Below are 16747 nucleotides of genomic sequence, written 5' to 3'. Positions count from 1 at the left end.
CTGCTCCTGCCTGTGACGAGCACCAGATCCTGCAGATGACAGCTTTATTATGGCCCAGCACAATCTCCTTAACAGACGGTGGTTTCCTAATGCCATCACTTCTGCAGGAACAGGAAGCAGACCTCATGGACTCCTCCCCAGGGGCTGCCCCTCTCCCTGAGGGCCAGCTGTCCCTGTGGAGGGTCCCCCTAGCCCCACCGCCCAGACAGCAACTTTTGGCACCATTATCCTCTCCTCGTCCACCCCATGCCCCTCCTCTCATATCCTGTTCACATTTTCTCTTTATTCTAGTTGAATATTTGACATGTACAAGCAGTATATTTTGCAGAACATTTATGTCAAAATAGTGTTCTGCAACAGACACTCATGAACCTGTGGCCAACTTAACTGGACGTTTAGCAACAGTGCTGCCCCTCCCACACGCCCCTTCCACCTCATACACTCACAGAAACATGAATCTGGGTCTTTGTTTCCCTTGCCCCTCTTTTTAAAACACTTTTACCTTATTCTTGAAAGGCACTTCTGCTGGGCAGAGAATTCTGTGTGTGTGAGTGCTCAGTCATGTCCAACTCTTTTGTGACCCCATGGACTGTAGCCTGCCAGGCTCCTCTGTCCATGGAATTTTCCAGGCAAGAATATCTGGAGGGAGTTGCCATTTTCTCCTCCAGGGGATTTTCCTGACCCAGGGATTGAATCTGCATCTCCTGCATTGGCAAGCAGACCCTTTATCAACTGCGCCAACTGGGAAGCCCACTTGGGAAGCCCTGAGACTTCTACAGGACAGTTACTCTGTCCTTCAAAAGCGTGATTCTGCTGTCCTGCTTCTGAGAGGTCTGTACTCATTCTGATGATTCCCTTCTTGGTTCTCTCTTCTCTCTGGTTGCTTCAGGACCTCCTGTGTTTGGTGCTTTCCTATTTCATTCTGATGAGCCAGCCTGCTCACCCCCATGTGGGTTTCCTCCGTCTCAGCTTATCTTCTAGGTGTTCTCTCCAGAGCGTCCTTAAGCAAATGGCAGCCAGTCCCACAGCTCGAATGGCTGCCTCTGGGCCAAGGAATGCCACGTTCACCAGCCCTGACCTCCACCCAAGTACCAGAGACATCCGTACCAACTCGCTCCATCCTCTCCCTCATCTCAGTTCAGCTTAGAGGACCACCTAGCCTCCCTGAGCCCACTCTTTTTTTTTTTGGCTGTACTGGATCTTAGTTGTGGCATGCAAGATTTAAGTTCCTGGACCAGGACTGAAGCCAGGCCCCCTGCTTTGGGAGCACAGAGTCTTAGTCACTGGACCACCAGGGAAGTCCCTCCTTGAGACCACTCTTGACCCCATAGGCCACTTGCCCCAGAGCAACCAGGGTCAGTCAGATCATGTCACAATCTATCTGAAACAACAAACTAGTGAGTGAAACAACAAATGAATCCAGGAAGGAACAAACTAATACATAAATGGTTTTAAGCACAGAGTGGCGGGGGGAAGGTGGGCGGGAGGTTAACAGCTGGGCACATTTGGAAAACAGTGAGACTTTGGGATAGGAGACGGGGCAGGGTATCAGAGAGATGGGTGATATCACCTTGGTCAAGACCCCCTGGCTTGGTCTGACAGGCACAGGGAGCCACAGGTGGGTGGCCAGTGGCAGGATGAGTGCAATGGAGCCTCACGGATGCCCCTCCCCGCCCCATGAGGCTCACGTGGGGCACACAGCACCCTCTAGTGCACGACCTGCCTGGGTGAGGCCAGAGTTGGCATTGAGCAAAGAAACCCTGAGGACACCTAAGAACAAAATCACTGACCACGGCTCAGGAAATGATGGCCTGGTAACTGAGGAACACTGCCAACTGGGAGACATTAGGCAGAATGACACACACATGCACACACACACATGTGCACTCTCAGGCAGGGTCACCCTGTAGGATGCTCCACACACCCCACGATCTCCATTTTTTGTCCCAGATGGAGGCTGGTTTTGCAAGGGATTGTAATGTAATTTTGGCTTTTTAGGAAAAAAGCACAGGTCAGGAGAACCAGTGCCTATGAGCGCAGAGAGGGCCCTGCAGGCCAGCCCCACTTTGGCCATAAATGGGGCTGATGGTATGCTCAGTACCTCCTGTGTGTGGCCATAAAACCATCACCACCATCACCACCATTACCCAACCACAATCACCACCCCCAGCTACACCATTACCACTACCATGATCACCACTCTCCCCACAAGCACCATCACCTTCACCCCCCTCACCTACACAGCATCACCACCACCATCACTAACTTCACCTGAACTCCAGCCCCCCACTATATTATCATCCCCACACCCTAACCACTACTGACACCATCACCACCCTCCCCACAACCATCACCTCACACCTTCACCCACCAGCTTCACCACTACTGCTGACCATGCCTACACCATCACCACCCACCATCACTCCACCCTCCAACCATCGCCACCATCATCACTCTGCTAGGCATCCAGAGGCTTCCAAATGAAGCAGCTTTGCCAGGTTTGACCCACATAAGATGTGGGAAGAAAGCTGGACTGGAAAGACCCACAAAGCCAGCCCGGGCCTGTCCTGTTCACTGCTGCATTCCCAGAACCTTGCCTGATGCCTGGCACAGAGAAGGCGAGAAGGGAAGGCCTGGGTGGCCCTTTGAGAGCCAGCCACCTCTGTTCACGGGTCCTGGGCTCAGCTTAGATGTCACAAGCCAGTGCCTCCTTGCAGGGAATATGACAGCTTGCCCCAGTCCTCATGCTGGGAACTGAAGCCTCTCTACAAAATCATCAAGAAAACTCTGGCCTGTGCAGGTGTACCCAAAGCTGGACAGCTAAGTGCATACATGGGTGGTGAATACAAGCCAGGGCTAGCTACTTTACTTGGTGCCCAGTGAGGACACTAGTCACCATGAGAGCAGCCTCAATTCCAGTCTTAAATTCCCTCTTCCCAAATGCAGCCAGGAGCCCTCAGTGGACAGCCTGTGTGCCACTGTGGCCACAAGGCTGAGTGGCCTTCCTGGCCCGGACTGGGCACACAACAAAGGCCAGCTGGCACAAAGGCCTGGCACACAAGGAGGAGTGAGCAGCCACCCTGGCACACCCTGGATGCCCGGGGCTCTCCATGCTCCTGAGGATTCTGTCTAGCGCCGAGCCCAGGCACCTGCCTGCCTGTCTGGTCAGGGGCTTCACACATAGCCCAGCTCTGCAGACCTTCCCTCCATCATCCCTTCAGACTGAGCCTCATCGTGTGGTCCACAGTGGGCAGGGCAGGCGATCACATGCAGGGGTACTGTGTCTCCCCACACACCTGTCTGTGTGGGCCCTGCCTGGACAGGGTGGCTGGTGGCCTGGAGAGAGGAGGAGAGACCTGAGGACCAGGCCTTGCCTCAGAGGCACCACAGACCTGTACGTACAGGTACCTTCCTCCACACGTGAAAAGCTCTGACTTGCCCACCTTACCCGAGCTCTTACTGTAGACCTCAGTCTCCCCGCCTGTTTCCCAATTCTGAGAAGGAGAATTCACTTCTTGCTCTCAGAATGGAACTGTAACCAGGCCTAGGTCTCCTGACAACCCCCTCCTCTGCCATGCCATCTACGTAGTCCTCTGCTGATGGGCAGGAAGGGGTCAGGGTGTGGCTGAAGTTTGGGGTAGTGAGGTGTGCAGACGAGATCTGCAGCCCAGCTGCATGGAGCCAGCAGCCCAAATTCCTCCCTTGTGCCCAGGCCCCAACCTTCTGCTCCCAGAGGCCTGAGGGCCAGGCTGCACCCAGCAGGCACCCGTGGCCACCACCCACGTCCCCACCCGCCCAGACCAGCTGCAACAGCCTCGCTCAGATGATGGACACTCATGCCCAAATGTGATTTCCCAGCTGCTGCTGAGTTAATCACCAGCCTCACTAGCAGTTCCTTCTGGCTTCTATGCAAAGGAAACTGCCAATTAGGTTACAATTAATTTCTTTACCCAGGGCAAAGCCTGACTGGAAAAAGACTGGCCACCCAAGTGGCCTGATGATGACTGTTCTGCAGGTCACCAGGCTCCCTTGGCTCTGGGGTTCCTGCGCTCTGTGGCCCCAGCCAACGTCAGGTGTGTCAGCCCCGGCCTGGTCAGGTCAGCCCTGGCGACCGGTCAGGACATCCCAGGCTTTGACTCTGGTGCTGCTGCCCAGCAACTGTCCCCCTCACACCCAGCAGGGCACTATGACTCAGATCTCAACAAATCTGTCACCTCGTTGGACCTCCTTGAACAGCCATGGTCCTGCCCCTTTCTGCCCCTCCCCCCAGCACCGGTTTCGCCCAGCCCAGGTTTACCATTAACCAGCAAGGGCTTCCCCAAAGGTTCATCAGGTAAAGAATCTGCCTGCGATGCAGGAGACACAGGTTCGATCCTTGGCTCGGGAAGATCCCCTGGAGGAGGAAATGGCAACCCACTCCAGTATTCTTGCCTGGAGAATCCCATGGACAGAGGAGCCTGATGGGCTACAGTCTATGGCGTTGCAAAGAGTTGGATTTGACTAAGCACGAGTGAGACTTCTTTATTGGGTTGGCCAAAAAGGTCGTTTGAGTTTTTAAAGCACGATATTACAAAAAAACCCAAACGAACTTTTTGGCAAGTAAATGCATTCTTCCTGAGAAGCTTTGTTCCAAATGCTTCACGTGCATCACCCTACTAATGGACAGGACAACTGCCAGAGGTAAGGACAACTTCTGGTTCCTGTCTTAGAGCAAGGAAACCAAGGCAGAGAGAGGCTACCTTGCCCAAGGCTGTACAGAGTGAGTGAGCCAGGACTTAAGGGTTCTACTCTTAGGTATGCGTGGCCACCAGGCTCCTCTGCTCGGTGACGGCTGTGCACACACATGTGGAAAAGCCAGGGCACCATGACCTGGGACTCCAGGCCACCCATCCACCTGCTTGCTGACCAGGTGGAAAATGCAACCTAAATAATCCTCCATAGTCTTCTTCAGCCTCCTCAAAAATGCAGGTGCCCTTAAAAGTCTCCTCGTGGAAATTTGCTCTTTCATATCTCACTGAAACAGAGCAAAAGCCCAGGAAGACGTGACCAGGGGGGAGTTTGCTCAGCCAGCGCTGTCCAACAGGGATGGACATGGTCAAGGCTGCTGAGTGTGCAGGTACCTGGGGATGCTAGGGGCCTGATGTGCCCATGCCCCCTGGACACAGGACTGAGCCTTGAGGGGTCCTTTTCTTTGCCGCTGTTAGATCCTACTATTCGATACCTGGGTCAGGAAGATCCCCTGGAGGAGGAAATGGCAACCCACGCCAGTACTCTTGCCTGGAGAATCCCATGGACAGAGGAGCCTGGAGGGCTAGAGTCCCTGTGGTTGCAAAGAGTAGGATACAACTGAGCATGTGTGCGTGCACACGTGCACATGCATGCACGTACACACACACATTTCACCTTCAGAAGTGAGTCTAGATACAAAGGAGAGATTTAAGCATGACTCGTGAAAGCAGAGAGACAAGTGCAGAGCCAGGCCCCGGCCACGCTCCTTCTCTGTCTTGCTGCATGGCCCGCTCAGTGCTCAGCCTCCCTGCGTCTGTTCCCAGCTGTGAACAGGGACAGGGACCCTCCCTGGAAGGACTGCTGGGACCAAGCGCCTACTGGTGGGAGCCAGAGCCACTTCTCCTCTTTTCTCCCTCTCTCTTTTTTTTTTTTTTGCAAAGAACATGTGGTTTATTAAAGAGAGCTTGTCGTCAGCAGCATTTATTCAACGAACAAAACAAATGAAAAAATAAAAGCAGACTAACATTCTGACCATTGGAGTGAGACTGACTGAATTCATTCAGCCCAGTGTCCAGAGTCCCAGGGGCAGCTTCCCAAGGAGGAAGCCTTGGAGTCTCGGGGTCTCTTGGCACCTCCCTTGAGAGTCTTGCGGGGGGTGGGGGCGTGGAAATTGCCAAGGGCAAGCCTTCCCATTGGAGGAGCTCAGTCTAACCTGGGTATGGTCCCTGTGCTCTTTTGACCTTCATCACAAAGTCAAGGAGAGGACACTGGACCCAGGTCTGCCACTGAGGCAAATCAGATGCAGTGATGCAGGATGGTCCCAGGAAAGAGGAGGGCAGAGGGACAGGCAAGAGGGAATGCACTGGGGTCCTGGTCAGTGTCTGCTGGGTCACAGCTGCGGCCCCAGCCTCGGGCTGTGAAGGGATCACGCAGGGGCTGACCACCAGCAGACGAGTTCTGGTACAAGGGTGACCCAGGCTGCTGGGAGGATGTGTGTTTTTGCCTCATACTGGTGTGGTGTCTTTACACACTAGTTCTCCCTTACACCCAGTTCTACTACAGAGCTCAGAGCTCCCCCAGCCAGGACCTCCTGGAAAACCAGGAAGGTCCCAGAGGCAGGGAGAGAGGATGCTGACTGACTCTGGAAGGTCAGGAAGACCATGTCTCCAACCTGCTTCCTCCTTTCCAGCCTTACCCTTCATTTCCAAACCAAGCACTTGTCAACCTGCAATAAATAACCAGGAGTCTGAATAAAGAGCAAAAATCTCCAAGATACTGTGTGGGAAGAGGAAGAAAAAGGGAAGCATACAAAGTCCCAGAAGCATCCACAGGACAGCCTGGCAAGGAGCCGCCTTCTCCCTGACTCCTGAATGAGACCTCCCTGGGCCCACAAAGGCTTCCTGATAACCCCCCAGTCAAGATCTTCCCATCCTGAGCAGGGTCCCAGCACTCATGCAGCTTCTGGGTGCGAGGGGTGGGGCACACTGCTTTGGTACATTCTGCTGTCCCAGGAAAACAGCTTCAAGGAACTGGCAGTACGACATCACACAGCTGCAATTACGGTAATCAACTTACGCCAGATCTGCCTGGTTATTTTTAGAGTCTGGATTGAGGCGAAGAGTTGACTCGTTGGAAAAGACCCTGATGCTGGGAGAGATTGGGGTCAGGAGGAGAAGGGGACGACAGAGGATGAGATGTCTGGATGGCATCACTGACAAGATGGGCATGAGTTTGAGTAAACTCCGGGAGTTGGTGATGGACAGGGAGGCCTGGTGTGCTGCGATTCATGGGGTCACAAAGAGTCGGACATGACTGAGCGACTGAACTGAACTGAACCAAAGACAGGGCAGCCCTGGGTTCTTCTATTGCTCAGTCCTGCCTTGTCAAGCAGGCTGAGTAGGTCACTGGTCCCCAGAACCTTGCATCTTCCTCCCCAGCCCCAGATCTTCTACAGAATGGTCCTTGGGCACTGGCATCTCACTTACAAGAAGGGACACCATTGCTTCTGGGACATTTGAGCTCAATGTGGCTTTAGGGTGTCTTCTGAGACTATCCTTAGGGTCCCAGTGGGGTCACAATGACTCAACCCCACAGAAGGACACTGGATGAAGCCATGTCCTCTTCAAAAGGGACCTGGGGTTCGGACACTGAAATGTTTCTGGCCAAAAACTGCTTCTTGGCAACACCTGGTGGAAATTTGATAAAGCGAAGTAAACTCAACAACAAAAGAAGGTCCACCCAATTAAAACAGGGGCAAAATAGTTGCTTCTCCAAAAAAGATACAAATGGCCCAGAAGCACTAGAAAAGATTCTCAGCATCACTGATAATTAAGAAAAAGCAAATCAAAACCATAGATGAGGACACTGTTTGTATCCAAGAAGATGGATACAATTTAAAAATATAAATAGAAAGTAACCTGTTGGTGAGGATGTGGTAAAACTAGAACTCTCACACACTGCTGGTAAAATTGTACAATGTTTCAGTTGTTATCAGAAAATAGCTTGGCAGTTCCTCAAAACAGAGAAGTTGAAATTAACATACGACCCAGCAATTCTACTCCAAAGTAAATACCTAAGAGAACTGAAAACAGGGATTCAAACAGATACTCACACAAAAATATCCACAGCAGCATTATTCACAAAAGTCAAAAGATGTAAACAACCCAAATGTCCCCCGACATGAATGAATAAATAAATGTGATACATGTTGCATTGGCCCGAAAGTTCATAAACCCAAACAAACTTCCTGGTCAACCCAATACATGCAATGTAATATTACTCACCCTTAAAAAGGAATGAAATACCAATACATGCTACAACACGGATATACCTCCAACCAAGTAAAAGGAGCTGGATACAAATGAAAGGTCAATTTACTCTAAATATCCAAAATAGACAAGTCCATAGAGACAGGTGCAGAGTGGCAGTTACCAGGGGCTAGTGTGGGGGGACTAGACGCACTGCCTAATGGGTATGGGGTTTCCTTTGGGGGATTAACAATAATGTTCTGGAATTACACAGGGGTGATGAATATGCAATGCTGTGAATGTGCTAAATCCCACTCAACTGTTCACTCTAATTTTGTGTTGTTAATTTCATACCTCAAAAGAAGTGAATTTTAATTGTTTACCACCCTGTTCTTCCCCCCATCTCCGCAGGAGAGACCACCCTGGAAGACGCAAGAGCACAAGTCCAGAGCGGACCCCAGGAGCCTGCACAGGTGCCCCAGTGTGCATCCCACCAAACCACCATGCTCTCCTCTGCACACCGGCTTCTCTCACAGAGAAAAGGACCCTGTGATGGGGTTCCAGCCTGTGGAAATGGGCAAAGAGCCCAGGGCCCTACAAACCCGGCTCCTCAGAGCTCTGGGCCCCTCTTGTGCACACAGTCAGGTGTGGAGTGGCTGCCAAGGGCAGGGAGCGGGGATCAGGAGACAAATGAACAGTGTTGAGACATTGAGACTGGGGGTTCCTGTCACCCCCAAGTTCACAGTCTTTCCTGCTCACATAGGTACAGGGGATAGGAGGCTGCAGAAGAAGATTCAAGAGGGTCCCAGGGGAGACTTCTCAAGGCTCTGTGGAGGCACATGTGTGATCTCCTGTAAAGATCCCCTGCAGGTGCCAATCTGATGAGGAGGCTCAACCCAGTGACAAAGCATGTGCTCACAGCACAGAGTACACGGTCACCTTGCACCCATGTCATGGCCAAGAGGTGGCGGAATGGAGCCCTGATTCCATCCTTTCTCCTTCCCAGAAAGAAAAAAAAAAGAGCAGCAGATGCGCCACGGGCAATGCTGGAAGGGCAGGATAGGGGAGGAGGGAAGGAGAAAGCACACTCTGAACCAGCCCCCCAGCTTCTGGGTCTTTCGCTGTTTCACCGTATCTGTGTCTTTGACTGTTTCAGGGGCAGAAAAACTTAAGAAACTCCATAAACTCCTTCCCTCCACTCGGACTCTCACCACCACGCTGTGCACCCCAGATCGCCCCCCACCCCCACACCTGTCTCACTCTCAGGTTCTGGCACACAGAACATATATCTTCCCAAGCATTTTCCAGGCTGTTAGTTAAAGCTTAGGAACTTATAGTTTTTCTTTTCCTTTTTTTGTTAATTAAAGCTTAGGACTTATATGGTTTCTTTCCCCCTTTTGCTAAGACCAAGAACCACTGGAGTTTTCTGGCAATCCCATAGGCAGCAATGGGGGACTAGAACCAGTTCTGATGTCCATCGTCTCACCAGGGAGGTTCTGATTGTTTCAGAAGCAGAATCGTTTCTTCAATCACAGGGCAGTCAGAGCTGGTACTCAGGACACAGCTTGGAGCTCTGCCTCTCTCTCCCAGCCACCCTGCCCCTTAGATACTTCTCTGGAGCCCAGGGCCCTGTGGAACCCAGACAGTAGCTCCCAGGTCAGAAAAGTGAAGGCTTAAGATGGGGATAAAGTAAAGTCCCAGTACCTGAATCTGGGGGCGGTGGGCTGGGGCCCCCAGGACCTGGGTCGGGTCCCAGAACTGAGCCCTGCCCGCCACAGAGGCCCCCAGTCCCACTAGGTATCCTTGATGTCACGGAGAGCCTGCATCGGCCGGACCAACAGGTGGGCACACACCTGTCCAGGTGCACAGGTGACCTTTCTACAGTGGTGCCTTAGCTGCTTTACTCTGTGGAGCCGCTCACCAGGCAAAAGCAAACAGAGGTGTTTGCTCAGGGCTGGCCACCTGCTCTCCTTGAGGGCCCAGGTGGTGCCTGAACTGCCTTCCCCAAGCTCCTGCTGGCGTCATCACCCCCACAACCACGCTTTCTAGGGGGCGTCAGTTCTACCTCCCTGCTCTCTCTCGCCCCACCCTACCTTGCCCAGGGTCTTGCAGTGGACAGCTGATAGGGCCACTGGCTTTCAGGCTCCAGCCTCAGGGACAGGTGCCAGGGGCTCCCACAATTACCCAGCTGTGAGGCCAGAGCTTGATGGAAGCCCAGGTCTCGTCTGGTCCAGAGCTTGGGAAGGCGGATGGTGGGAGGATTGGGAGGTGAAGCCAGGCAGGAAGTGGGCCCCGTCCACAGGGGCTCCCAGGGCTTCAGCCCAAAGAGGACAATACCCTCAGGTCCTCTCAGGTATGGCGGAGCTCTGTCTTGGGAGCCACAGCCTCCCTTGAGCATGGGAACACAGGGGTCGGGGAGGGGGACCTGGGCTGCCAGTCCGCTGCTCTGGGGTAGGGAGGGAAAGCCGTGTGGGCTCTGGAGGCCTGAGTCTTCATACCCCTTCAGGCCCCTCTGAGACCACCCAGGTCATGGCCCTGGGTGATCTCTCTGAGTCACACCAACCCCCCAGCCTTCCAGGAGCTGAAGCACGCCCACCCATAAGCATAGCACTCTGCCCTTGAAGACCCAGGGGAAGCAAGTGAGAAGGAAGGAGGGAGGGAGGGAGGGAGGGGGATGTCCTCCACCGCCATCACACCCTGTGGCCCAAGCCCAGAAGGGCCCCTTTCCTGCCTGGCAGCCCACCATCCCTGCTTCCACCCGGCCCCATAGCCTGCCTTCTGCCACGCACTTCCATTTGATATCACACACACACATTTGAGATAAATGACAGCTTGGCGCTTCCTTTACTGCCCATTTCTCCTATATGGAGACAGCTCTGAGGTCAAAGTCACCTTCTGCATTCTCCCCGGGTGCACCCCTAGTCCTGGAGAAGCTGCCTGGGTGGCAGGTGGTCCCTCGGAGCGTGTATGTGGGCTGCTCACCAGTAGTGTTATTGTTACTATTAAGTCACTCTCTCAGAAAAACAATTGCAGAAATCAGGAGGAAGAAGAGAAAGAAATGAAGAGGAGAAGATGAGGGACTGGAGCCTGAACACAACCCCCACAGGAGGAAGTGTCCTCCCCCACATCCACAGGAAGGGGGTGGGTCTCCAGAGTGGAGACTAGCCACTTCTTCAGGATAGAAGGAAGCAATACCGTTGTTGGGGGGCACTTCTCCAGCTCTGCCTCTTTCCTGGGGAGCCCAGCGGGCACTTTCTTCTCCCAGAATGTCCTGGAATCCAGGTAAGGAGACACAGTCACACCCATGTGCCCTGAAGCCCAGCCCCTGCCCCCCCCCCACTCCTCAGCACAGTGGCTTCTGTCAGGTTCTAGGTCCCCAGGCAGAGGCGGGTGCAAGGGTCACACTCTCAGCCTACACCACTAGCACGCCCCCTCCCCTGGGGCCAGTTATGACAGGATCCCACCTGGAGGCAGTTCCTGGACCTGTAGGACTCCCAGACATCAGCTGAGAATCAGCCCGAGTCCTGGGGGCTCCTGACTCAGGTGTTGGGGAGCATGGCAGCACACTTCCGTCCCAGACCCAGGCCAGGCTGTCCCTCGGGCCCCTGGAGCACCCCACCAGAGGGTGACCAGTGGGTGAGCAGACTCAGGGCGACCTTCCCCACGCCCACCCCCGGACTCCTCCTGAGCCCTGTTGCAGGTCCCCACCACCGCTGGCCCAGAGGAGGGGCTTGCTGAAAACCAGAGGACCAGGGCCACAGAGTCATGAAGTCCTCTTCACGGGCTCAGGTACACGGGCTGTGGGAGCCTCAGTTTTCTTACCTGTGAAATGGGAATACAAAGCCACATCCCTCAGGGTTTCGGGAGGATAAAGTGAGTAGCAGACAGGCGGTGCTGAGCACAGGATCAGCATGCCGTGGGCCCCCTGGGGTGGCCATTGCTGGCATCACCTTATCCAGTTAAGACCAATGGGCAGAGGACACCTCTTTTGGGTCACAGGGGGAGAAGCCCTCAGGCAAGGCAGCAGTTTCCTGCCCCCCCACCCCGCTTCCGCTTGGCACCCCATACTCCAGGTCCCATAATTTTTAATTTGTTTTCTCCTCCCCTGGCTAAAAGGCCATTAGCACCCCATTAGGTAAAAGAATCCCATTTTCTTCACACCACCAAGGAAACAGTGATTTACTTAGCCATCCTTAATGCAATTCTGCAGAATAAAGGCAATTTTGCAATGGTCTCAATAAACTTCCCCATTTGCTCTCTGCTCACAGACCCCACTCTTAGGAGCCTACCAGCTGACCCAGCCCCTTGCTCCCTCAGAAGGCTGGACTCTGCTAGGGCCCAGGACAGTCAGTGTGGGGCGCAGGCAGCTGCCAGAGGCCAGAAGGGCTTTAGGGGGACCCAGGTGAGCCTGGTGAAGCACACCACCACTCGTCCCTGGCCAGAGAGGGAAGGAGCAGAAAGAGAAACAAAGAGGTCAGCAGAGCAGTCTTCCTGGCTGAGGGGCTGCACTGGCACCCGCTGGTCCAGCAGAAGTGGTCCAACTGCAGATGGGCAGGGCCCGCAGCCTGGAGAGAGGCTGTAAGTCATGGCCCATACTGGGAGTGAGAGGCCCCAGGGGCGTGCAGGCACAGGGGGCAGGTCTCTCCTTGTGGGCAGAGGTGCTGAGCAAAACGGGACCCCAGAAGCCAGGCCAGGAAGATGGCAGGTGCGAGGCCTCGTGAGGAAGAGCAGGGGGTCAGGGAGAAGGTGCTGGGTGAGCAGTCAGCCTGAGACATTCAGGGAGAGCCCTGGAAGCTGGGAATCAGTCTTTTCATCCATGCCACGGGGACATCTGTACCTGCACTGGAGCAGTAAAACGCCACACACTCTTCTGAGAACAACTTCTAGATGGGTCCAGGATGCCCCAGGTGGACAGGCTGTGCCCCCTGAGTGTGAGCAGGGAGGAGCAGGTGTCCCTGTGTATACACGCGGGGGTCGCAATGTGTGGGAGTAGCAGGGAGGGGGGCTGGGTTTCCCAGACAAGGGTGTAGTGTGAGGGGCCGAGCATGGGTGTGAGTGTGTCCACAGGCCTCATGATCACATATCCTTGAGAAAGGGCAGTGGTGTCTCGGTGATCACCAAGAGTGAGCATGAGAGTGAGTGTGTGTGTGTGTGTGTGTGTGTGTGAGCATGTGAGTGTGTGCCCATGTGTGCCCTCACACAGATACCAGAGTGTGGGTGAGGAGTACTGCCCTACTCTGGGAGTCTGTGTCTGGGATGGCGCCTTTTTCTGAAGGCGTGTGCATTCTTACACAATGAGAGTGTGTACACATGGAGAGGGGCACACACTAGGGGTCTGGTGATGTCCTATGACCTTGGTCTGAGCACCCCTGAGCCCTCTAGCCCATCCCTGCCAGCCCTGAGGCAGTGCTTTCCTTCCCTAACACTGGGGTCCAGGCCACTGCCGCTCCATCTGGTTGCCTCCCTACCCAGCCTCTCATCAGTCATCCAGCACAGAAGAGAGCTTCCGGTCTGGGGGAGGTAGGTCTAGGCCAGCAGGGAGGGCTTTCATCCCCTAGAGACCCAGCCCATACCCCAGGTAACAGGCACGGCCACTGAAGGGCTGCATCCACAAGGGGGTGCCCCGAGGCCGGGCTACTCCCAGCCTGGGCGAGTCCCAGAGCAGTGGCCCCCGCTCACTTGCGGCAGTCTGGAGCACCACACCGAGAGGGCTCCAGAACTGCCACTCTGAGTAGTGTGCCCGCAGGCCTCTCCAAACGCCCAGCTGTCTCCTCCTGAGTACCGCGGGGCCACCTCTCCACTCTCAGTGTCGTCAATCACGGTTTCTTACTCATCCTGTTGGAAGAGTGGGTGGGGCAGGAGACCTGCTTTCCCTGGATTGGAGGGCCTTTCTCCCACCACCCAACTCCTTGAGTCCAGGCTGTGAAAAAGCCACTTGCATTCCTACCAAGTGTCACAGGTCCATGCTGGTGGCCCCGCTCCCAGTCCAGTCCTCCTAGCCTCAGCTGGACACCTTGGCTAAGCACAGGAGAGGCATGGGAAGTCCTCTGCTAGGTTCTGAGGCTGCCCAGTCCACCCTGGCTTCGGCCTCTCACCTGATCACCCGCCCATTACTACAAAGTTGCAACACAGAGTTACAAGAGATCTTCTGAACGCCTTGTCTGTGTTTACTTCTGCCCTGTTTTCAACCTTCTGTTTCCGCCTCACAGCACCCTGACCCCAGACTCCCAATGCTTCCCCCATTCTTCCCGGGGGCATGGGAAGGATTTCTCCCCTGCCTTTCCTGTGATGGGCTGGGGGCCCATCCTAGTTTAAGTATCTGACTCTTGAGCTTGGGATCCAGTCATACAAATGAAACCTTGGGCAGGCCTGTGAACCCACCGTCAGTGCAGGACCCAGGGCCAGAAGCAGGGAACCACTCACTGCCTCTTGTATTCCTAAAGGCTGAAGGGAAAGGTGGGGAAGGGTGGCGGGGGCTACTCTCAGAGGGAAATTTAGTACATACATATAAGTATTTAAGAAAAAGAAATCGGGGACAATTTTAGAGAAACTAAAATTCGTGGCCACGCGGGGGAGGGGGGCGGTAAGGAGCAGATTCCACAGCCTTGGGATTCATTCATCTGTCGAGAGTTTTGGAGGTGGGGGCAGTGACCAGCCTTTGCAAAGCCACTTCGAATCCTCCCAGCACCGATGCTGACGACACACAGCCCTACTCCACTCCAGGATGGTAAAAGCGCTTGGTGCATGTTGGCCCCGAACCATCAAATGGTGCCAAAGGCCGCGCCTTCAGGTACCCCTGCGGGGCAGCAACAGGAGACTCTAAAGACGCAGGTGGGACTGGAGCCAGGGCTGGCGGCGCTGGGCCAGCCCGAGCGGGCCCTCGAGGGCAGCCTCCCTGGAAACCACAGGCTTGGGGGATTTTTAAGAAGTAGGGTGGCAAAAACTCACAAGGAAAAGCAACCGTTTTAAAAAGAGCAGATCTCCTCCGGTCTCACCCCAGAGAGGATATCAGAGCCGGAGGAGAAACGCACCGACGTGGAGTGTGACAAGGAAACCAAGATGGAGCAATCGTTTACAGAAACACAACTCCTCCTGCCCCAGTGGCAGGCTTTTCAGGGCTACCTTACCCGTCGTCCCCCACCTGCACCGAAACGCCAACAAGATCCGCTCGGTTCGCCCCAGACGCCGCTGTGGCGCGAGGCGCGACCAGGCAGGCAAGCGCGGCTGCGACTCGGGCCCTGGGCACAGGCGCCCGGCCCGTGTCCCGCTCCGGCCCGAGACCCGCCCAGCCTGGGGCCCGAGGCGCGCTGCCCGCCACACCACCCGACTCCCAATGGAGCCCAAGCGGCCAGTAACTGCGTGGCCCGCTGCCCGCCGCGAACAGAAAGGAGTTTTAGAACGCGTCCACTCCACCGCGCGGCTCCAACTTCGCCCCGACCGCCGCGGGCACCAGTCCCCGACAGAACTCACCTTCGCCGAGCAGGGGCAGCAGCAGAAGCAGGAACCGCAGCCCCACGGCGCTGGCCGTCGCCTTCACCATCGCCGATGCACGCTGCGGCTGCGGCGAGAGGGACGCTTCCTTGGGCTGGGGGGCTCAGCAGCGGGGTGCGGCGCTCAGCACCGCCCGTCCTGGAGCGGAGGACGCAGTGAACACTGCGGGCACCGAGCGTTGGGGCGCGGGCTCCAGGGCACTCTCCGCAGCTGTGCTCGGGGCTCGGAGCACATGACTGAGGAGGGGAGGGCGCGGGCTGCGCACGAGGCGAGAGCAGGGGCGGGGCAGGGCAGTGAGGGCGGCGTGGGGGGGGGCGGGGCCAGGGTGCGGAAGTAAAGGCGGGGCGCCGGGTACCTCCCCAGGCGATCCCTGGTGCGCTTACCCCGGAGCGAGGGTATGGAGACCAGAGCCGGACGCGGGGTGCAGGCCGGGCGGGGCACGAGTAGGGGCGAGGTGCGGGACCCGGCTACCGGCCTGGCAGCCGCGGCCCCAAGCCGCGCACCTCCGCACGCACAGTCACTCTTACTCAGCCTGTGCGCCCTCTCGCTGTCTCTGCGCTTCGACCTTCCCTGCCGCCCAGAGAGGGCAGGGAAACCAGGCGGGGATGCGGGGTCTGGGCGGACTGGCTGGGGGTGAGCCGGAACGGACCTGCAGACCAGGCAGGCGCCCCGCCTCCAGGCTCCGGGCGCGGCGCGCATCCTCCGCCATTTCGCGGAGGGGGGAGGTGCGGTGGGAGCGCGGCCTCTCTGGCGGCCGGAGGCGGGAGGAGGGGAAGAGCCCCCGCGAGGGACCCTGAGCCGGCGCGCCTTCTGCGCACTCCAGGGGTGCGCCTGGCGAGTGGCTTCCGTAGTCCCTCTGGGGGTGTCCTAGCGGTAGTTTGTGAACCCCTCTTTAGGACTGGTCCAGCCAATGAAAACAGGAATCTGACCGGGCACACCTTTCAAAGAGACGGGGAGCCGGCGTTAACGGGATGCTTGGAGGGTAATACCCTTTCCCCCCCACCACACATTAGAATTCTTAGGATGTGGGGCTGACAGGGTAGCAGAGCAAGTAGCAAGAAGGAACTGGAGCCCAAAAGAATTTAATTTTTGCTCCAAGAAATGATGCCTATAAACACATCTGATACTAAAAAGAGGGAAGACTCTGGGTCCCTAACATGGGAGGTCCTGGGGTGAGGCGGGAGGTGGGTACTAGGCTCCTGTGGGAAAAGTCCACTGTTCTCCTCCCGCCTCCCAGCTGCCTTTTGAGGTCTGGCCCCCACCGGGGCACAGAGGAATGG

General features: G+C 55.8%; 1 protein-coding gene across 1 annotated transcript in view; it reads right to left on the bottom strand.

The window, feature by feature from the left end:
• LOC122691256 (proto-oncogene tyrosine-protein kinase receptor Ret-like) overlaps positions 1-15516 on the bottom strand; it is a 52926-nt gene extending 37410 nt beyond the window's left edge. The window contains exon 1 of the mRNA XM_043897910.1: positions 15447-15516. Coding sequence (XP_043753845.1) covers positions 15447-15516 — 70 coding nt within the window. The remainder of the gene's footprint in view (positions 1-15446) is intronic.
• Between the last annotated feature and the right edge of the window lie 1231 nt (positions 15517-16747).

The sequence above is a fragment of the Cervus elaphus genome, unplaced genomic scaffold (assembly GCF_910594005.1).
Source record: "Cervus elaphus unplaced genomic scaffold, mCerEla1.1, whole genome shotgun sequence".
Taxonomy (NCBI): domain Eukaryota; kingdom Metazoa; phylum Chordata; class Mammalia; order Artiodactyla; family Cervidae; genus Cervus; species Cervus elaphus.
This window is presented reverse-complemented; position numbering and strand designations above follow the sequence as displayed.